We start from the raw sequence: 22,838 nt of genomic DNA on the forward strand, positions 1-22,838 counted from the left end.
ATAACGAGGTGCAAGCTTACCTTTCTTCCCAAAGCGGACAACCCCCTTCCAGGGCGACACTTTGAGGAGAACAAGATCACCAACTAGAAATTCGAGAGGCTTCCGCCTGCGATCTGCGTAACTCTTCTGTCGGCTTCTGGCAGTCAGCAGATGATCACGGATCTTGGCGATTTTATTGGTTGTCTCTTGAACTAGTTCGGGTCCTGTGATTTGAACTTCACCCACTTCGTTCCAACAAATCGGTGAACGGCACTTTCGACCGTAAAGTGCTTCAAATGGGGCCATACCGATGCTGGAATGATAGCTGTTATTATAAGAGAACTCGACCAGAGGTAGGTGTGAATCCCAATTACCTCCAAAATCAAGAACACAAGATCGAAGCATATCCTCAAGGGTTTGAATGGTTCGCTCAGACTGTCCGTCAGTCTGAGGATGATATGCAGTACTCATGTCCAGACGAGTTCCTAACGCAGAGTGGAGAGATTTCCAAAAGCGAGATATAAAACGGCCATCGCGATCGGATATGATGCTCAAAGGAGTACCATGACGGCAGACAATTTCCTTGACATATAGATGCGCAAGTTGTTCAACACGGTAGGTTTCACGAATGGGCAGAAAGTGGGCAGACTTGGTCAATCGATCCACTATTACCCAAATGCTATCACGTTTGCTTGCGGTCAAGGGTAACTTGGTGATAAAGTCCATTGCTATACTTTCCCATTTCCACGTAGGAATTTCAGGTTGTTCGAGCAAACCAGATGGGCGTTGATGTTCAGCTTTTACCTTAGAACAAGTTAGGCATTTAGATACGAACACAGCAATATCCTTTTTTATACCAGGCCACCAAAAAGAAAGGCGCAAATCTTTGTACATTTTGTCAGCGCCAGGATGAATGGAATACCGGGTTTTGTGCGCTTCACTCAGTATGACAGAGCGAAGATTCTCATCATTGGGAATCCAGATGCGATTGAGATAACAGAGAATTCCATTCAGGTTAGGGACTAGATGCGCTTCTGCACCACACGCTAACTCGGCGCGTAGGTTTCCTTCGCTGATCGATGCGCGCTGCGCGTTGCGAATGCGCGATTCAAGATCGCTTTGGATCGGCGCGAAGTGAAGCTGCGTGTGCGGCAAAATACAGTTAAGTTGGCTGGGTTTTCGGCTGAGCGCATCGGCTACCACATTAGCCTTTCCAGGGTGATATCGGATCTCACAATCGTAATCGCTGATGAGTTCGTTCCATCGGCGTTGTCTCATGTTAAGTTCCTTTTGATCAAAAATGTGCTGAAGGCTTTTATGGTCGGTGTAAATGATGCACTTAGTACCATAGAGGTAGTGTCTCCAGATTTTAAAGGCAAATACAACTGCACCAAGTTCGAGGTCGTGAGTCGTATAATTCTTTTCATGAATTTTGAGTTGCCTAGACGCGTAAGCGATAACCTTGCCTCGTTGCATAAGTACACAACCGAGACCTTGGTTGGAGGCATCGCAATAAACGACAAAGTCGTCAGTACCCTCAGGTAACGCTAGAACAGGAGCTTCGCACAACAATTGCTTGAGCGTTTGAAAGGCTTCTTCTTGCTTCGAGCCCCAAATATACGGTTTGCCTTTGCACGTTAATGCTGTTAAAGGGCAAGGCGATTTTTGAGAAGTTCGAAATGAATCGCCGGTAGTAACCAGCTAAGCCCAAAAAGGAACGGATTTCGGTAGGAGTGGACGGTGCAATCCAGTTCTTGATTGCTTCAATTTTGGATGGGTTGACATGAATACCCATCTTGTTTACAACATGACCAAGAAACTGTACTTCATCCGACCAGAACTCACACTTGGAGAGTTTGGCATAGAGTTGTTCGGTTCGAAGCTTTTGCAACACCAACAGAAGATGTTGTTCATGCTCGGCCTTGGTTTTGGAATACACCAGAACGTCATCGATAAACACGATCACGAATCGGTCCAAGAAAGGTCTACACACCCGGTTCATTAGATCCATGAAGACAGCGGGTGCGTTGGTTAAACCGAAGGGCATGACCAGGAATTCAAAATGACCGTAGCGGGTTCGAAAAGCAGTCTTGGGAATATCTTCATCACGGATACGCAACTGGTGATAGCCAGAACGGAGATCGATTTTGGAGAAACAAGAGGCACCTTGGAGTTGGTCAAAGAGGTCGTCAATACGCGGTAAGGGATACCGGTTCTTAATGGTGAGCTTGTTCAGCTCGCGGTAATCGATACACATGCGAAACGAACCGTCTTTCTTTTTAACGAACAACACCGGAGCACCCCATGGCGAAGAGCTAGGGCGAATGAATCCTTTATCGGTCAACTCTTAAAGTTGACTTGCTAATTCTTGCATTTCAGCGGGTGCAAGACGATAAGGAGATTTGGCTACGGGGGATGCGCCAGGGACAAGATCAACACGAAACTCGACTTCCCGAGCGGGAGGTAAACCAGAAAGATCATTAGGAAAGACTTCAGGAAAGTCACGCACGATGGGGATTTCAGAAAGTTTCTTCTTTCCTTCATCGGGTTTGACCACATTAGCTAAGAATGCGACACATTTCTTTCGTAAAAGTCTTCGGGCTTCAGTGCATGACATAAGTTTAAGACCGTTAGATGGTTTCTCGCCATAGATATGAAGATTTTCACCATTTTCCCGAGGAATGCGAATAAATTTTTTGGCGCAGATTACTTCGGCGCGATTTTGCGAGAGCCAGTCCATTCCAATAATCACATCAAAACTTCCAAGAGGCATGGGAATGAGGTCGATTAGAAAATCATGTTCATTAAGGTTAAGCGTGCAATCTTTGATCACGGAGTTTATTAAAATAGTTTCACCATTAGCCAATTCAACTGAAAAGTTTTCGTTTAAGTTTACTCGCGGTCGCGCAAGTTTTTGTTCAAATGCGCGAGAAATAAAACTTCTATCGGCGCCAGTATCAAAAAGTATAGATGCATATTGTCCGTTAAGTAAAAATGTACCATTAACCACGTCATTATTCGCTTGCGCTTGGTGCGCGGTTATATTAAAAGCTCGGCCGCGCGTCACTTGGTTTGAGATTTGGTTAACCGGATTAGCTTGCGTAATTTGTACTTGCAGTCTCGGGCACGCGTTCCGGAAATGACTGGGGTCACCACAGTTATAGCACGACCTGGGTCGTGGATTAGGGTATGTTGGTTGTGGGTTTAGCGGGTAAGTTGGTGGTGTTTGCGCGATTGGGTTGGCGGGAAGGACTCTACAGTTCTCAGCAGTGTGACCAGTACGGCCACATCGGTTACATTGTCGGCACGGGACTTGAGTTGGATGGTGAAGTCTACAAGTTGGGCAAAAGGGTTGGTTTCCTGTGTAAGGTTTCTTAGTTGACGGGGCAGGGAGTGCGGGATTGGTTAAGGCATAGTTATGGACTACCGGGGGTGTTGGGTAGGTTGACAGTGGGTTAGGAGCGTATACTGGAGGTTGGTAGGCGGGTTGCTGGACAACGAGCGGGTTGGTAAGCGCGTAGGCTTGATGATTGGTTTTGCGCCTGCGCTTAAGGTTGTTACGGTTTGAAGGTTCTGGCTTGGTTTCTGTTGGTTCTGGGACAGTCTTGGTGAGTTTGGTCTTTTCGGCTCCCCGCAGGAACAGGGTTCCTGCCCTGACATGGTTGTCGCTGAGCACAGCGGCCAACTCGATGGCGTCAGAGAGGGTTACTGGGTTCCTGGCCCATACAGAATCTTGAATTTCCATGGGGAGACCCCCAAGAAACTTCTCGATGGCTCGGCGGGAAGGGGTAACTAGGTGTGGGACAAGCAAACTTAGTTCGTGGAAGCGCGTCGCGTACTCGCGCGCTTCGCCACTGTACTGCTTCAAGTTCCAAAATTCCTCCTCAAGGCGCTTTACTTCGTTGGGAGGGCAGAATTCTCTAGTCAAAAGTTCCTTGAATTCCTCCCAGAGCATGCTAGAAGCAGCCTCTGCGCCACGCGCATGAGCTACTCCGTTCCACCAAGTAAGCGCCCTTGATTCTAGGACACTTGAGGCATATAAGGTTCGTCGATCTGGAGGGCATTGGGTATGGAGGAAGGTGTTCTCAATTTTCTCGAACCATTGGAGCATTACGGTGGCTCCTTCGAGTCCTGTGAATTTCGGAGGGTTACCCGCATTAAAGGATTTAATATTGTATCCGGAGGGGTTGGGATTATTTTGGTTTAAGGCTTGGGCTATTGCGGTGGCCATTTCCCGGGAACGTTGCTACCTACGTCTGCGCGAGGCTTCTCTCCTCTGATGACGGCGAGATAGCGGAGGCATTCTATAAAAGTTTTAGTTTTTGTTAATATCTTGGTATGGGAAATCGTTTTAGCGCAAAGTATATCGTTGTAAAGCTTGTTTCGCGGAGTCAAATGCTATCAAACTTTGAAGTAAAATATGAATTTAAATGCAAACCTAATACAGGTAATGAATTCGAATTGAAGATCGACAATTCATGTATCACCATGACTTTTCAAATCTTCAATTTAAAATATACGAGTAAACAAGCATTGAAGGTTGACAATTCATGTATCACCATGACTTTTCAAGTCTTCAATTTAAAATATCGAATAAATGAATATTGGAGATTGACAATTCATGTATCACCATGACTTTTCAAATCTTCAATTTAAAACATAAAGCTAATGGTAATTGAAAATCAACTATTCATGTACCACCATGACTTCTCGGATTTTCAATCCCCACAACAAACGAATATGTAAGTAAAGAAATAAATTGAAATTTAACAATAAAAATCGAAAGATCGCGAAATAAACATGAAATCATGCGCTGCGTATTTTATAAATATCGAGTAATTAACAATTAGCGCGCAAACATGAGATATTTCTCATGCGCGAGAAGGGACTCTTAGGTATTCTAGGTCGTTACGTCTAACCACCTATCCTAAAGTCACGGAGCTCTGATACCAATCTGTAACACCCCGACCGATGGCGGATTATACATCGGGGCGCCACGTATTGTTTCATTACTCGCGACACTATTGGGTGTCAATATTTAATAAATACATTTTCTTTGCGCACGCGCAGAACATGAAATCGTAAGGTAACATAAATCATATCATAACTTAAAATATTCAAATAACATAATTTGTCTTGTTACATTTTAATCTAGGTCCAAACAAAAAGAAAACATCCTACGTGTCCTTGAGATTCCCAATAGCAGCTACAGCAAACCTGAACATGTGTTAAAATAAAACGTCAACACTTGCGTGTCGGTGAGAAATCAAGTTTAATAGATATAAATAGATAATAATAAACACTGCGCGCAACATGTGCTTAACTGGGGTTTAACATAGGGTGTAATCAGATTGTGATCAAGCCTTAGATCATAGCTCATAGTTCAATCCGTGCTCCCAATTGAGCACAAAAACAAGAAATCATACGTGCATGTGTAACAAAACAAGAAAACCGTAAACGATAGGTCTCCCGTGTTCATCTAATGGATCCATGAAAACTTCGGAATAGGCCGTCAAAGCGGTTAATGAGTCACACATACAAATAAACAGCCAAGTAAACGTCCATAACACATGGGGTTTTGCGCACATAAAGTTCATAAACAAGTTTAAGACTCAAGTTGTACGAACACATGAACATCCCAAAACGTTAAAAATAAAAGGGGATTAAGTACGAGATTACTCACCTGAAAAAGGTGTGTTGAAAGATAATGCAAGAACCAACTTTTAAACAAGCACAAGTTAACCTATAAATAAAAGGTTATTGGTTTAACGATTGGTTTTTATGTCTTGAATATATGCAGTAAGTATCGATTTTGTTAGTTAAACAAATTAAAATAAAATATATATATTTATATTTACCGAGAATCTGGGCAGAACAGAAGAGAAGACGGAGGCAAAGAGAGTGGTGGCGATCTTCGGCAGAGAGCAAAGGGAGAGAGATTTGGGGAGTGTTAAGTGTAGTGTGTGTAGTGTTAAGAAAGTAGCTTTATTTATAGGAAAACCCTAGGGAACACAATCCCTAAAAAGGAGGAAAAGATCTTATTAAATCAAACAAAAGATATCAAAAAGCACAAGAAAACAAAAGCAAAAGATATGGAAAGATATGCCGGCAGCTGCAGGGGATGGGGAAAAGCTGACAGGTTACAGGTCAAAGCATGGGAGGTGTCAGGTAAAACACTGTTCAAGGCATGCAAAAGAAGATTTCAAAAGATTATGACAGTCACTTTTTCTGTCAACCAATAGGATTGGTGCGCATGCTGCGCCGAAAGTGACTTTTCGGACAGATGTCAGAACTGACCTAAAGTGCTCATACAAAAGATAAGATATTACAAAAGCATACAGGCTGACCTAAACTGAAGAAAAGACTTAGGGTCAAGCGCGAGAAGACTCGAGCGCACGCGCGAGGGCGAAGGCAGACAGAACAAGCCTTAGCGCGCCGCGGGAAGAACTACAATCCTTAGCGCGTCGCGGGAAGAACTACCATCCTTAGCGCGCTGCGAGAAGAACTACCATTCTTAGCGCGCTGCGAGAAGAACTACAATTCTTAGCGCGCTGCGAGAAGAACTACAATTCTTAGCGCGCTGCGAGAAGAGTTCGTCTCGCGTATCGCAGGAACAGCTGGTCTTCACGCAGGCTTCCTTGTAAGGAGTCTGGCGCGTGGAGCTGCGCAGACATCCTTAGGCGGGAAGAACCAAAGGACAAGCAAAGAGTTAAGAGAAAAAGGGGTTCAAGGCTCAAGGGTTTAAGCAAAGGGGCGGGACGGCGACAAGAGAGACAAATGGGCGGGACGGCGACAAGAGAGAAGAAGAGGCGGGACGGCGACAAGAGAGAGAAAGGGGCGGGAAGGAATTATTATTATTAGTAAGTAATATAAAAATTTATATATATGATAAATTTATTTTATGTTAAATTTACAAAGATTAATAATCAAATTTTAAATCATAAAAAGAATCGGATTCGAAAACGGGTACCTGGGTCGGGTCGGATTGGGCAGTTGTCACATGAACCCCCCCCCCCCCCCCCCACACACACACACACACACACACACATACACAGAGAGAGCCCACCCACACACACATAGCCCGTGAAGTTTATAAATTTTAAAGCCGGCTGTCCTTGAAGCTTATAAATTGTCAACAATTTGTCGAAGGTACAGATATTCATTATCACATGTGTGATTGATTATATGATAGCAATGTATGTTGTTGCCAGTACTTAACTAATTATATAACTAAATGAGTTTAGTCCCACAATTAATCACATGTCGTGTAGTTGAACCGTTCGCATTAAACTCTGGTAGTTGGGGGTAGTTGGGACTTTAATGCTGCGTATATTGTATAGTACACAAGCGTGGGCACAAGTATATGTTTTAATGCACCTTTGGGCCCGTGGGGGTCACAAATTGGTTCATTTAAATTTTATTAATTACCTTTAAATATTATATTATATGTTTTTGGTAATGCCTTATGCTAAAAGGTACACATTATACCTTCTGTCTGTTTACGTAAAAATGTAATAAAATCCAACCTTATATTATGGTTTGATTTTTGCTATTTTTTAATGTAAATTGTAGGTAAAAGTGTAAAACGCCAATTACAGATTCAGGAAACAGCAATTTATAATATATACACTCTCATTTTTCAATTTTTTTATGGAGGGTGTACTTGTCGATCAAACTAAAAAGTGACTAACAACCACCCTCTTTATTCGGATCATGCAATGTCCATGGCTAATTAAGTTGGGGGTCACATGTGCGATGATTTAAATAAATATCGGCTAAAGACATGTACAATGATTTCTTTGACATACATTTGCCATTTTAGACCTTTGTATTAGAAAATATGATAGGTTTGCCAAAAATTCAAAATTAGGGATTAGCATAAAATTGAATTCGCCGAGTTAACCAAAAAACCCCAACCGAAGCATTAACCGACGGTTAATTTTTTGAATAACCAATTTTTCAGTTCCGTTTCGGTTAACAATATTTTAATAACCGAAAATAACTGAACCGAATAACCAATACTTTTATCGGTAACAATCATCTTCTTCTAATAATATTATGACCAAATACTTCAAAAAGATATTTATCCAACTTTTGTTTGACCATTGAATTCATGATCTTAGGTAATTTATTGCATTAGTAACATCTATTTCAAATGACATTGACTTTAAGTTGCATTTACACTCTTATACAGTGGCTTTGACAGTTCGTTCTTCATACATTAAAACTTAAAATTGAGTTCTTTAGTAATCCTTTGTGTATATTTTTGGAACTAATGTGTATAACCTAACTCTTTATAATGTCCTTAGTTTTGATTTTAGTAAATTTCTAAACAAAAATCAATACAAATTTAGTCCCTGTTAAAAGTTTGGGTTTAACGATTAATTAACCAAACCAATCTGAATTAATCGCTTATAAGTAATAACAGATTCACTGAGCCCGAATTAACCAAAACTGGACATTTATTGCTTTTTAATAACCTAAGTGTTCGGTTATTTCCATTAACCAAACCATGTAAATTTTCATTTTACAAACATAGTTACTTATGTTTTTCACCCAAATATAGAAAAAGTCACATGAAATTCATATAATGCTCTTCTTTACAACTTACAAGACCTCATAACATAATAAAAGAATTCAACCCTAGATGATTCGTTATCTTTATACTATAAGACCTCAATTTAACTTTACAAATTAGATAACATTTCAATTTATCAAGAAAATGTGCTCATTTTCCTAAAGAATACAATAGGTTGCGTATTATGGTTTAGCTATTTAAAACGTTACATCAACGCCAGGTCACTGTCACATAGACAATGAGCTTTAAATTACTCACTCGATCTTTAACAAACATGTTGTGGGTTTCTATGCTTAACTAGTTTTTTTTTCTTAAAGAAGAAAAAAAATTAGTGGGGTATACCCCATCTTTTGAGTCCTTTTGATGCCATTAGTAAAAAGGGAGATGGAAAAAGGGGACCATGACACCAGAAGTGTTGTGGTATAGTGATGGTTTAACGGGTGATGTGGAGGATGGTGCCCCATAACGCCTCCACAACACCCAGTCTTATAAACATGTGTGCAAACCATTTACGAGCACATGGAGGGAGTGTAAACCATTTTTCAAGTCTTCCAATGCATCCTCTAGGGTAGCCAAGTTCTCCAGAACTCTATGGCTTCTAGAGCTCAATGTTGTAAAAGTAGGTCAAAAGGTCGAGTATTCCCAGTATACTCGCTATAAGGTATGACGTCAATGCGAGTTTCTTTAATTTCGCCTAGTTACTAAGAATCGATTAAAGTTGGTTAACCTTAGCCAAAATCACACCATCATCGGTCAATTTGGGTTGATTTTGACTTAAAAAATAAAACATAATTCGTATTTCTATAATATTGAAGAAAAAATATCATTTTTATATTAATGATTAGCGATTTTTAGAATAATTTAGTGTTTAAAAAATTATTTCTCTTATTTATATTGATATTCACTTATTTTGTTACAAATATTAGTAAACTTATGATATTTGACATGTATCTGATCTCTAAAAATTATTTGTTTTATATTCATAATTTCCGAGTACTCTTCGAGTACTCCTCGAATAATTTGAGTACACCTAACTCCCCAATCAGCCGCCTAGAGTCCGCCTAACGACTTTTGCAACATTGCTAGAGCTTATTCCAAGGTGTCATTTTAAGTGTGTCACATCTCACATTATTAGCAGTAGGGGTGTGCATGTGTCGGCTTGGGGCGGTTTTAGGCCAAATCCATAACCATAACCAATATGTCGGTTAATAGACAACCAAAACCATAACCGATCCGTTATGACAGTTTTGAAGGTTATAGCGAGTCCATTATGGATCGGTTAACCGTGACCAAACCAATGTATAATTGAGCCTAAAACTTTGGTACTAAAAAATAAAAATGACATGACATAGTTCAACGAAGTATATAATTCTTAATATTAATAATATATATTCAAACAAACAATTAATGGATTAACTCTTTAGTAAAATTAATTATCTATACTATATATAATACACAAAAAATGACAAATTAGGACACTTGATTTTAAGTGATTTACAATTGCTAATGCATAAGATACACGTGTTAGTAAGGGTAAGCTTGTCTTTTAAACATAATTCATTCAACTTACAAGTTTGGTCCATCATCTTTAACCATATTATGTTTTTAATTTAAACTTTAAACTAACTTCCCACCCATGATGTTTAAACGACTATAGCCTTTTCATACGTTAATATTTTATAAAAAATTACATCATAAAAACGAGCATTGTTTCTCTTTAATTTGAATATGATATTGTTATAATTTTTTTCAATTTAAATAAATTAATATGTTACGTATGGGTGTTTAGTGTCGGTTTTGATGGTTTTAAGTTAAACTTGTAAGCCCAACCGTTAATACTGATTTTTTGTCGTCCAAAACCAAACTCAACCATTGAAAGTTGAAACCGAATCGTTACCAACGGCTTGGTTCCAGTTTGGTTTCACAGTTTAAACTTTAATAATAAATTTAATTTAAAATAATTATTAATTTAAATGTCTAATCAATTATAACTAAACACCAACATAATATGATACTTGAGGGGATCATAAATAAAGAATGATAATTTTAGCCACATAAATGGTAAATACTAATGAAAGATCTTGGACGCAAAATGATAACAACAAATATCACCAAAAGAATCATATTGTAATTAGGTTAATTTAAAGTTGTATAGCCAAGTTATTTATAATAAAAAGATTTATATACAATTACATTTTAACTATCTATCTATTATAATAAAGGGAAAATTCCCATAATAGCCCATTTAAAGAATGTGTTTCCAAAATTATCCTCAATAATTCAAGTTTCCAACTTTGTCCCTTTGTTATCTCGTCGCCGACGACATGATAGCGAACACCGACGATGCGAACTTGAAACAAATAGGATAACGACACATGGCCGGAATAGGTCGTCGACGATGCGTTAGTGGATAACGCATCGCTGCTACCCTACGTTAGCAACATAACGCATCGCTGCTATTTTATGTGTATGAATATTTTTTTTATTAGTATTATGAATATATATTATCATTTATCTATAGTTGGTATGTATTTGGAGAACCTTTTTTGTCACCCGGACAACTATATATATAGCTATATCAAGAGTTATAAGCAGACCTATATGTTAATTTATTAAGTGTTATAAGCAGACATGGACTAAAATTTTTGATTTTTGATAAACAATGTATACTGCTAATACAATCACAAATGTAGTGTAAAATAAAGTGTTTACATATTTGTATAATCTTAGTTATGTTATTTCCGTGATTTTAATTTAATTGTAATTGTATTAACAACATATGATCAATTTGTTGACTGTATTTCACTTAATGGTCAAAGTTTAAAATTTTCAACAATTACCCGTGTAATACGTGGGCCTCAAACTAGTATCTAATATATATAACTAAACATATCTAATAATTAATAATAAAAAAAGATTAAAATGCATTAACATTTACAATCTGGTCTGGTGTCATATGGTCGGTTGCCAGTATAAACCGCGAACCAGTCGCTCACTACGTTTTAAAATATTTGAAACCGACCAACTAAGCGAAAGTAAAAAAAAAAGAAAAAGAAAAAAGAAGCCAAACCAATGACTGGTTTAAAGGATTTCAAGGTTTTAACCGAACCATAAACACTCATATTTGTTATGTGATTATTATGGTCAAACACCCGCTGCATCGCGCTGGCACCCGTCTAGTATAGTATAAAAATGAGAGCGTTATTAGTTTATTACCATCTTTAATTTTTCCAAATTATCAACATTGTGTCTAATCATACTCCATATAGTTGAGAATCTTGTAAATGGGACAGTTCGGTTTTGGCGGGTTTGAAATTATCTTTAACCAAAACCGACCCGTATTTGGCGGGTTTCAACAATTCGTTAAACCGACCCGCTGGTTATGTCGGTTATCTGTTAAAATCGGTTCGGTTATGCTGGTTATGGTTCGGTTAATGGTTATGACGGTTAATTTGCACACCCCTAATTAGCAGCGCGTAACAGAAAAGCATTGACACCCCGCATCATATCAGTAGAACACGTCAAAGTCGTATGGAATCCTTGCATCATCAAAAGTAGAAAAATGAGTATTACGTTATATCCTATATATATAGTAGTTGTGCTTATTCAAGAGTGAAAGATGCTTGAGTCATCCCTCATATGGAGGCTCTTACTACATCATCGACATGTGATGCTTTCATCATATTTACTCTTAAATATATATCTTCTTACAGGCTCTATTAACTCACTCAGCTAGCAGAACAACTTTTTTTCCTTTATAGACTAGTCTATTATTCTTTTGGATTAATTATTTTTCTTTTTTTTTCTTTTCTTTTCATTTCCAAACACACATCAACTTAGGCTATGAGTAGTAGATGAGCTATAAAATAAGGTGATTTGTGACATTTGGCGCCCAATCAGCAAATGTGATATTTTTATTTTTTAGGGTGTAATGGTGTTGTAGCTATATAAAGCATTCGATATGTTTTTAAAATTTACCCATTAAAAAGCACCATGGAACCATTAAAAGATGTTTTTGGTAGTGAATCAAACATACTTTACCTCTGACCGTTTCAAAGGTAGGCAGGTAGCCTCTTAATGAAATCATTAAAATGATACTAAACAACCCGTCAACCCCTAAGTGAAAATTCGTAGTCTTGACTAATCCTCAAGACGAGTCAGTAAACTTGATTTCTCTTTGCCTATGGTATAGCACTTTTTATATGTGTGTGGTTTTTATTGCAAATTATAGTTAAAGAACGATGGTACATGGTCTTTATATAGCGGATTTGACGAGGTACAAAAGTTGTAGAGGATAATGAAGACTAATGCATGGCAGGTTTTAAATATACTCGTTGGATGTCGTGCTTGCAAAAAACCTGTTGCATCGCGCGAGCACCTGTCTAGTATGACATAAATCTTTTAAGTTGTTAACCACCATGACACCATCCAAAGTAAAATGAGTCAAAACACTTAATTTGGTGGTTGAAGTATTAATATTCATAAAAGAGTTACATCATCCTCTATCAAGTTCCAACTTCTTTCTATAAATTCCATCTCCATCTGCCTACAACACATTCCTCCACGTTTGTGTGTCCATATTCATTAAAAAAATGATGAATGATCGTCTGGAAGCAGATTTGAAGGAATTAAGGGAAGCTTTTAATTCTGGGAAAACGAAGGAATCGTCATGGAGGATCAAACAACTCCAGGGGTTACGGCGGATTCTTGAAGATAAAGAAGATGATATTTCCATGGCTCTTAAACAAGATCTTGGCAAGCATCATGTTGAAGCTTATAGAGATGAGGTAATATTATACATAATCCGTCAAGTTTGAATTATTAACGACTCATTTATTTGATTCCAAGCCGAAAATGATCTATATATATGTGTATGCACGCACGCTTGCTTGTTTGGAATGGTGGTTTTAAAACATGGTTGAAACTGGAGGGGTCTAGGAAAACTGTTGTCATAATTTTTTTTGTTTTATTATATTTTGTGTCTCAATAAAGTAGTTGACACGGATTTAATAAAAAAACATTTTGTTACAATAGTTCTGTTTCCACCACTAATTAAAGTGAATCAAAACGTGAACAAGCAAAATCCTTTTTAAAATGACTAGTTTTACACTAGTTTTACATTTATCTTGATATATAATCAATCAAGTGATGTCCTTGAATAGTTAAGAAACTAGAATGATAATCACTTTAGAACCTTGAATGGTGTGTGAAATGTGAAACAAAACTTGGATCCAAATGATGCAGATTGGAACAGGAGTGAAATCTGTAAATAATGCTCTTGAAAATTTGAAGCAATGGATGGCTGCTAAAAAGGTACTCTTTTACTTCTTGTTATAGTGCACGTATGTTCTGGGCTAGCATAAACATAACATGCTTAAGTGAATTTTCGTAACGGTTAAATAGGTTAACATGTGAGTCCGGTTGGCATGGACACTTCATCTTTTAGTTAAACATGTCGGTGGGACCTAAAAAATATCCAAACTTGTTTATAAAAACCCGAACCCTCATATTACAAAAGTTTCGTCGCACACCTCTAATTTTAACTATCTAAATATAAAAGTATTTAATCTCAAAATAATGAATTCCTTAGCCCTAAACCCTAAATGGTCATCTAATTTATGTAAACTGGAATTTACTTTTCCATTCTAAAAAACTTAGATTCCCTCATTTCCATCATTTTCACAATTTCGTTATTTTATGTTATAAACAATTGAAAAAGAAATACAAAAAGAAAATATAATTGGCCACTGTGAGTGACCTCGCGTCACAAGTTAAATGAGATAGGAGGGGGTGCTGTGTTCACGGGCCTCATTTGAATGAGGGTGCCACGTGGTGCCCACTGATCCATACCCATTCGCCTTACATGATCATAAAGAAGAGTATAGGTTACAAAATTCTTAAATTGTGTGCACGAGCAACCATCTACTTGCTTTCTATGATTCTATCATAGGTTCCTACCCACCCTTCATTATGTGTTATGTTACAACTTTGGTCCATCAAGTTTTAAGGGTTGGCAACTTTATGAAGAAATTAAAAGAGTCTCTTAAAATCATCTAATCATAATTTCAATAATAATTTGTTAAACAGGTGAGATTGCCCATAGCTGCATTCCCTGGCGATGCAAACTTGGTTCCAGAGCCACTTGGTGTTGTCCTCATCATCTCATCTTGGAACTTCCCAATTGGTACTCCACTACCCCTCCAACTTTAACTTTATTCCATAAATTACCCCTTAGGCCACATGTACTTGAAAATATAAGGGATTGATAGTGTCTGTGGAGATGACCCAAGGCTTCAATAAGTTCACTCTTGTATTTAAACTAGTTTATTAACATCCAAACATATATATTTATTTCCGTTTATATAAAATCCAGCTAGAAAATATTATGTCCTTTTCTTTTTTATTAAGGTTTTGTTTGTTTTTGCTTAAAAGGTCTGCATGTCTACGGGCGCGCAGACATAAGACTCTGAAGACAGTTTGTTTTGTGTTTTTTTTTCAAAAAGACCTGAAAAGTGCTTTTGTGATCTTAAAAAATAAGCTAATATCAACTTTTTCAAACTTCTACACACCTTACCAACACCCACTGGCCACCACCACCACCTACCACCTATCGTCCGCCACCACCACCGTCCACCACCCACCAGTGGCCACCACCACCCACCATTCTCCACCCCCACCATTCACCACCTACTACCATCGTCTACCACCAATTGTCCACCACCACTACCACAGTTCGTACACCACCACCAATTATTTTAGCAGTCGACATACATTAAAAAACAAACAGTCTTCTTCTTTCATACTACAGAGGTTTGGTCCACATCTTCCTTCTATAGATATCTGAATATGTGGTCCGCAGACTGCAGACATTTTATCACCGAAAAAACAAACAACACCTTAAGTAGATGACTGAGATGACCCTAATGAACCCACATACATTATTGATTATCCTACAACCTCGAATCCCTATTATGTATCAAAACATATTTTCTAATACAATTAACAATTTCATATGTTTCTAATCATTTCACGCATGTAGGGCTATCATTGGAACCATTGATCGGGGCATTAGCCGCAGGGAATGCAGTCATTTTAAAGCCTTCAGATTTAGCTCCTGCATGTTCTTCACTTCTCGCTAAAACAATCCATGACTACCTTGATAATTCCGCGGTTAAGGTTGTTGAAGGTGGACCAGATCAGGGTGAAAGACTCCTTCGACACAAATTTGATAAAATTTTCTTCACGGGTTTACACTTTTCTCAACGTTTTGAATATTTTATACATTCCATTTAATTAGCGCGTGTAACGCGTTCTAACGGGGACTAGTGGTGACTTGAGTTATTTTACAGGGAGTGCACGGGTGGGTAGAATTGTGATGTCAGCTGCTGCACAACATTTGACTCCCGTGTCTTTGGAGTTAGGTGGCAAATGTCCTGCTGTGGTTGATTCATTTTCTAGTTCCAGGGACCATAATGTAATTTTCTTTTTATTTACTTATTTAGTTGATTATAAATTTGTAACAAGTTAAAAAAAATGTTCATTTATTGTTCTATTACAATTCTAATGATTTATTTACTATATTTTCCACTTATAGATGGCAGCAAAAAGAATAATTTGGGGTAAATTTGGAGTGTGTGCTGGCCAAGCTTGCATTGGAATTGATTATGTTCTAACAGAGAAAAAGTACCTCTCAAATCTAGTAAGAAAACATATTTTTTTATTTTAAATATTATTGTACAAAACATGGTCTCTTTTGGCAATTAATATGAATATACATGGCTTTATGTTTTAGCTGGAATCATTTAAAAGATATATCAAGCAAAGTTATGGAGATGATCCAAATGAATCTCATAGTATGTCTAAGATTGTTAACAAGAAGCATTTCTCAAGATTGAAGAGTCTCTTGGATGAGCCCATGGTCAAATCTTCGGTCGTTTATGGTGGTCGGTTAGATGAAGAAAGCTTGTAAGTCCGTTATTTTGGTTGGTTTGTTTATGTCGTTGTCATAGTTATCTACTTAAAATTGGCTATATGTTAAAAGGTCGTGATCTTTAAATGTTTTTTTTTATGTTCAACTTATAATATGGCAATGTAGGTTTATTGAGCCAACGATAATGGTTGATCCTCCGCTCGATGCTGCAATCATGACGGAAGAAATCTTTGGTCCATTGCTTCCGGTTATCACGGTTAGGAAATTGTCCCCGATATATGTGATGTGTTATCATATAGTACATATATTAATGCAGTGAGTACAACTATTGTATGCAGTTGGAGAGTATTGAAGACAGCATTAACTTCATAAAGACAAGGCCCAGTCCACTTGCTCTATATGCCTTCACAGAAAACAAAAATCTCCAAAAAAGATTGGTTTCAGAGACATCATCAGGAAGCCTTATGTTCAATGATGCTATCCTTCAAGTAAGTTTTCAGCCAAAACATTTTTCATAATACTTTAATGAAATTAACCTTATTTTAAAAGAAATAATAAATGCAGTACGTAATTGATGCACTTCCGTTTGGCGGAGTAGGAGGGAGTGGGTTTGGAAGATATCACGGAAAATACTCGTTTGATAATTTCAGTCACGAGAAGGCTGTTGTGATGAGGGGCTATCTAGTAGACTTTTGGTTCAGATATCCGCCGTGGAACACTCATAAGTTAGAACTGATTACAGCCGGTTTAAAATTTGATTATTTGGGACTTTTGCTCATTGCATTAGGTTTAAAAAGCAAGGCTTGAGTATTAAATAAACTTGTCATAAACATGGTTATGTGTGTTCTACCTGTTGCTTGTTGATTTGTTTTTGAAAATCAAGTTGTTAGGCCACTAAAACACCCTAAACAAATCCCACGCTAGAGATATCAGGTTTATAAGGAATGTATGATCTCAAATATCACCAACGCGTTTTGAGCATTATTAAGGCTTAAGGCGAGAGACTGCATAGTTATACGTTCTCAAGTGGAGGCAATCAAGAATGCATGTGATCTATGAAGTCTGTATGAAGGGTTGGATGCTATAATATGTGTATGTATGTAATAATGTATACATGTACTTCATATATATATTAAACTCAATTAAGTGCCATAATGGAAGTAAAGCAAACTATAAGTCTGTAAAAACTTATTTAGCACACAAGATAATCACACTACTAAACTAAGATAGAAGTAAGGTTAAAAAATAAGACAATGGTATTAATTAGTGAATAATTAAACAAACCACTCTGCTATTACATGTTCACTTACAAAATCTTTGTGAATGTTTTGGAGTATGAACAATCACTTCCTTGTAACAAATCGGGCACGCCTGAAAGTTACATACAAATACAATTATAATAATGGAAAATATTATTAAAAAGACAAAAACTTATGAAGTGAGTTTACCTTGTTGATGCTAAGCCATTGACTACCACAGCCAACATGATATATATGCTTGCAAGGAAGAGTGAGTTGGCGTTCGCCTCGTTTATATTCCATTTGACAGATCACACACCTGCAAGTCCAATTTGGAATTGTGTTAGACAGATCCACCTACCCGTTTGACTCGTTTATCTTGATTACAACCAGTTTGGCTGGTTTGTCTTGATTACAAGTCATTTGACTCGCTTATCTTGATTACAACCAGTTTGGCTTGTTTATCTTGATTACAAGCCGTTTGACTCGCTTATCTTGATTACAACCCATTTGACTCGTTAATCTTGATTACAACCTGTTCGATTCGTTTATCTTGATTATAAGCCGCTTGACTCGTTTATCTTAATTACAACCTGTTTGACTCATTTATCTTGATTACAACCAGTTTCACTCGTTTACATTGATTAGAACCCGTTGGGCTCGTTTTTGTTGATTACAACCCGTTGGACTCGTTTATCTTGATTACAACCCGTTTGACTCGTTTATCTTGATTACAACATGTTTGACTTGTTTAGTTACCTCTCATTTTTTGATTTTTTTCTCCAGAAGAAACCACACTTGAACTTTGAAACCGGGAGCATGGAAATAGCCTCTTGAGAAAGACCCCGGCTTTGACTTCCAACTACCTCACCTAACTCGAGCAGTTCCTGCAATTTATAAACATCATTTGTAACAAATCTTAAACATATTTTTCAGAAAATAAAAAATGTAACTGATATTGATGAAATACATCAAACCTCATAAGTCATGTTATCAGGATCAACATTGTCTTCCCACACAACCTGTACAATATACACATCTAAGCTCGTTATTTACACAAAATCTTTAAATAATTAGTTGGTTAACAAAATATAGTTAAAAAGCTTTAGACCTGAAAATCTCCATGGTTATGATTACTTTGTGGACCTGAAAGTTTGCATATTGGATATGCAAAGTATGTTAGTTTAATATTTGAAATTTTCAATCTTATAAGTTTGTAACATGGGAAAGAAATCAATACTCACAGTCTGCTGCCAGATCAGCAATGGGATTTGAGTTTGGATGATGATCTTGTTGCATATGTACAGATGTAGTTTCATTAGTCATGGTTGAAGGATTTTCCATTTGTCTGATATAACCATTATTCCCATATGTTTCATCATTAATTGCATAAGCATCACAATAATCATAATATGATAAGCTTCCAGGTTCAAAATATGCGAACTTGTATGCATTGGTGTTTATTGTAGATTGTGTGCTCTCCTGCATAGACAAGTGAGTAAGTTAGAAGCCAATCAAACAGTAAAAAACATAACCTTTTCTAATATAGATGTTCATCAAGGTTGATCAACACTTGTTTTAAATAATGTTGTTTTATACTATTTTATAACCATGAGAAACCGTCACCAGAAAACTCAAGGGCCCCCCAATACCCTGTTAACTGATGTGTAAAACATAGTTGGTTGGACAAGTGGCCTTCAAGAGGTTAAAGCAGAAACCGGTACGAATGTTGTTACTACTTAAAATTCTATATATGTAGGTATATTTACCTGAGGATATGTAACTTCAGAAAAAATGAAATTGACATGCTCATATGTAAGTCCTTCAAAGAAGTCCATAATGCTCCAACTCAAAACTATAACTTATATCAAGTTCAGTGTGTATGCGCCAATTCCGCCTTGAATACAACTTTATTCAACAAGTGATTTTCATACAAGAGCAATCAATCATCGGCATCAATTTAACAGGTTCCTCGAAATGAATTCAAGTGAGGCAGATCAAATGAACTCAATCCAAATCCTACAAAAGTAGAAACATCTACGAAATCAACGCCAATTATTTGAAAGTTTGAAATGAGCCATTCAGTGTTTAGCTAAAAACAGTCCCCTGCCTTAAATAGCATCATAAAGCATAATAATACAAAAGGCCTTTTAACTCACAATTGCAATAACATACCATGTGCTAAGGTTCCATAAGATATAAACTCAACCTAAATAAAGTATGAATTCAACCAAACGTAACAGATAAATCATTATCTCTGATTACTTTCGATATTATTTGCTGCAGAAACTTCACGAAAAACAATTACTTCATACCAATGGTGCAAAACTTGCTAGACACAGTGTGGTCGGTTGATTGGTGAATTGCAGGCCCTAGGCGGGTAGCACTCGGCGAGTACCGAGACATGGTAATTACTAAAAAACTAAAATTCAAGAAATTATATATGCGCCAAATTATTTTTTGAACGACAAATAACGTCACATGTAAACCTACCCTTTCGGCTCTATGTCCAAGGTCGACTTCTCGACCGCCGAGAGACTCAGAGACCGTAACTCCCTGATGTGCGGGAACCAGATGGAATCCGTAAACCCTCGCCCCTGTCAGGTTTGAACCCGGGATTAAAGCCCTGATTCGTCCTGTCACCCAGATATCCTTCGAACTGATCCAAGTGAGAATCGAACATGCGTCTCCATTAAGGGAGCGCAAGCCTCCTACCACTAGACCAACTTCTAGTAATAGTAAGTTTACTAATATTTATAACAAAATACGTAAATATCAATATATAAATCAAAAGAATACATGTTAAAATACTAAAGTATTTTTAAAATTAATATTTATTATTTAATATTTTAGACATACCAATTATTTAATTCTCATCCTCCTGGTATCTCCGTGAAAAACATAAAAAAATGCGTAAAAAAACAAAGACAAAATCGGTGAAAAATAGCGAAAATCCGACTTAAACGAGTTGAACCGAGTTTTAGTTGAAGAAAATCAAAAACATAACACCAATATTTGTTCGGAATGCAATTCATATTATAATAAGGGGATCCAATTACAATAGAAATGTATCGAAAGCAAAAGAATGAAGTTATCATTCTTTGAGTTAGTTTACACGACCGCTGAACTCTTCCTAAATGTATCGAAAGCAAAAGAACGAAGGAGTGTGGATATCCGATCGAAACTTATATCACACAATGAATTAACATCCGATCACAATGCAACATAATGAAGTTAATTCTTGTTAATTATTAATAATTAATTATGTTACCTGCATTGATTGATCGCTTCTTTTTCCGGCGGCCGTAAGGAGAGAATCTGAGTATCCAGCAATCGAGGTACATATAATATATATAGGTAGAGAGAGAACTAGAACTACTGTCTGTCTCTGTCTTTGGTGGTGCCTTTTTGCAGTTGGGTGTGATCACCTACTTCGCGGTACACTGGTATAGAGTGTTGTGATAGTTTGAAAAAGTATCAATTTAGTTTTAAGTAAATTCCAAAAAATATTAAAAGTTTTTTTTTATTTGAACGGCAAAAAATATGAACAGTTGCCTGACTGATAAGAAAATATGAATATTTAGAAATCTAATGAATCAATGCAATTTCGTGTTTCTCAAAACAAAATGTTTTTCCTTTTCTTGTGTGTTCCTAAACCCAGTGTTTTAAAAACCAGTTCAAACCGTCTGGTTAAACTGGATTTCGCGCAACAGGCCGATATTTTGAGTCTGGTATTTTTGACCGGTTTTATAGAACATCGTATCGGTGGTTTTTGTCTAAAATACCGGTTTTAAGTCAGAGATTTTTTTGTGTTTGTGGCCATATTTTTTCAAAATTACTTTTAAACCAACAATAAACATTTAAACTTGTAAACTTTAGAACTATTTTTTTTAAATTGAGTGTTTTTGCTATTTTTTTAATATGGAATAACTTTTTGATTATTTTTTGTTATAGAATCATTTCGTTTTGGGTTATTTTTTGGATTGAAGTTATATTTAAGGAAATTATAAGGTAAACTATTCAATCAGTTGAACTTCCCGGTATAACCCGGTTCAACCGATTGTACCATTTTTTAATTAAATCCGGTACAAATATAATGTCGGTTTTTAAAACATTGCCTAAAGCCAGAGCTTATGTATGAGTTATGCTATATGCTTAAGTTTTGTTTGGGCTCAACTCACTTATATTTAATTATTAAACCTTTAATTTTATGTATACGTAATTTACTTCTATATTCTTATTTTTATATATGTATAACATATTATCTATTACATAATAATAATAATAATAATAATAATAATAATAATAATAATAATAATAATATGATTATGTATTGTACTCACTAATATTCTTATTTTTTTATGTATATGTATTTTGTAGTTGTATTTTACAAATATATATAGTTATTATTACTATCCCTGGTCAAAAGAAAATTATTACAACTATTACATAATTATAGTATCTTTTTGTGAGCTTAACAAACACGATGTGTTGATCTCGGCATCAGGAATCAGGCTTGTTTCTTAAATAGACATCATTTTAGGCTAGAGCTAGGTTTAAACTCGTTTGGTTTTAACTGAATTTGAATTTTAACAAGCCGGTCTAGATAGCTTATGAATGACTCGACTTATTTACACCCTTAATACAAAATGTGATGTTACATATGGTTGAGACCATTTTTCATACCATACAAACGAAATATCTAATTTATATAAAATAGAAAAGGGATTAATATTTGAAAGTTGTACCAAGTATTATTCTTGTTATAATTTATGAATAAAGTTCTAAAAAGGACAATAAACCGCCCACCAATTTCCCAACCGAATCCTAGATATGGTGTAGAATATGATTAACCACATGGGACTTCGGAGCATTCCTAGATTATTAAATTTGATCAATGGAGCTCACCAAATGCTAACTACTTTCCACCGAATATTATTCGCAAGCAATCGTAAATCTTAATCACTTGCATTAGTGACTAACACTTAAGAATTTTATATTTAAAAAGTATCTAGTTTGAGTTCCCATTATTATTAGTAATAGACGTGGTTAGTTGTTAGATCCTTGGATTTTACAATTTTCGTAACATGTTATATTTTTTATCTGACAGTGC

The 22,838-nt window shown here is 36.6% G+C and overlaps 2 protein-coding genes across 3 annotated transcripts; one reads left to right on the forward strand and one right to left on the reverse strand.

The window, feature by feature from the left end:
• Positions 1-13,015: 13,015 nt before the first annotated feature.
• Positions 13,016-17,336, forward strand: LOC143620141 (aldehyde dehydrogenase family 3 member F1-like). The gene is made up of 10 exons (XM_077091892.1): positions 13,016-13,344; positions 13,802-13,870; positions 14,645-14,741; positions 15,597-15,803; positions 15,907-16,031; positions 16,152-16,256; positions 16,350-16,522; positions 16,653-16,743; positions 16,826-16,975; positions 17,052-17,336. Exons 1-10 carry the CDS (start codon positions 13,150-13,152, stop codon positions 17,292-17,294), a joined length of 1,455 nt encoding a protein of 484 aa, XP_076948007.1. The 5' UTR covers positions 13,016-13,149; the 3' UTR covers positions 17,295-17,336.
• A 294-nt stretch (positions 17,337-17,630) lies between these two features.
• LOC143620142 (E3 ubiquitin-protein ligase BIG BROTHER-like) lies at positions 17,631-21,070 on the reverse strand. Of its 2 annotated transcripts, XM_077091894.1 has the most exons (8): positions 20,997-21,070; positions 19,495-19,744; positions 18,970-19,207; positions 18,837-18,871; positions 18,703-18,747; positions 18,485-18,612; positions 17,936-18,044; positions 17,631-17,858 (listed from the first exon to the last, which is right to left on the reverse strand). In XM_077091894.1, the coding sequence occupies exons 2-8, from the start codon at positions 19,561-19,563 to the stop codon at positions 17,790-17,792; spliced, it is 693 nt and encodes a 230-aa protein (XP_076948009.1). In that variant the 5' UTR covers positions 19,564-19,744; positions 20,997-21,070; the 3' UTR covers positions 17,631-17,789. The 2 variants fall into 2 exon arrangements, with proteins under 2 accessions (XP_076948009.1, XP_076948008.1); XM_077091893.1 differs by lacking the exon at positions 20,997-21,070 and having other exon boundaries at positions 19,495-20,441.
• Positions 21,071-22,838: the final 1,768 nt, after the last annotated feature.

This window comes from Bidens hawaiensis, unplaced genomic scaffold (genome assembly GCF_021521415.1).
Source record: "Bidens hawaiensis isolate Kalapana, Puna unplaced genomic scaffold, B.hawaiensis_p1.1 tig00002553_1, whole genome shotgun sequence".
Taxonomy (NCBI): domain Eukaryota; kingdom Viridiplantae; phylum Streptophyta; class Magnoliopsida; order Asterales; family Asteraceae; genus Bidens; species Bidens hawaiensis.

Excerpts from the sequence above, each read along its gene's own strand:
- LOC143620141 (XM_077091892.1), top strand. The coding sequence starts at position 13,150 with ATGATGAATGATCGTCTGGAAGCAGATTTGAAGGAATTAAGGGAAGCT. Across the intron at positions 15,804-15,906 it reads TGATAAAATTTTCTTCACGG|GGAGTGCACGGGTGGGTAGA; the intron begins GTTTACACTTTT and ends GTTATTTTACAG. Across the intron at positions 16,257-16,349 it reads AAAAGTACCTCTCAAATCTA|CTGGAATCATTTAAAAGATA; the intron begins GTAAGAAAACAT and ends TTTATGTTTTAG.
- LOC143620142 (XM_077091894.1), bottom strand. The coding sequence starts at position 19,563 with ATGGACTTCTTTGAAGGACTTACATATGAGCATGTCAATTTCATTTTT. Across the intron at positions 19,208-19,494 it reads CTGAAGTTACATATCCTCAG|GAGAGCACACAATCTACAAT; the intron begins GTAAATATACCT and ends TTGTCTATGCAG. Across the intron at positions 18,613-18,702 it reads CTGATAACATGACTTATGAG|GAACTGCTCGAGTTAGGTGA; the intron begins GTTTGATGTATT and ends TATAAATTGCAG.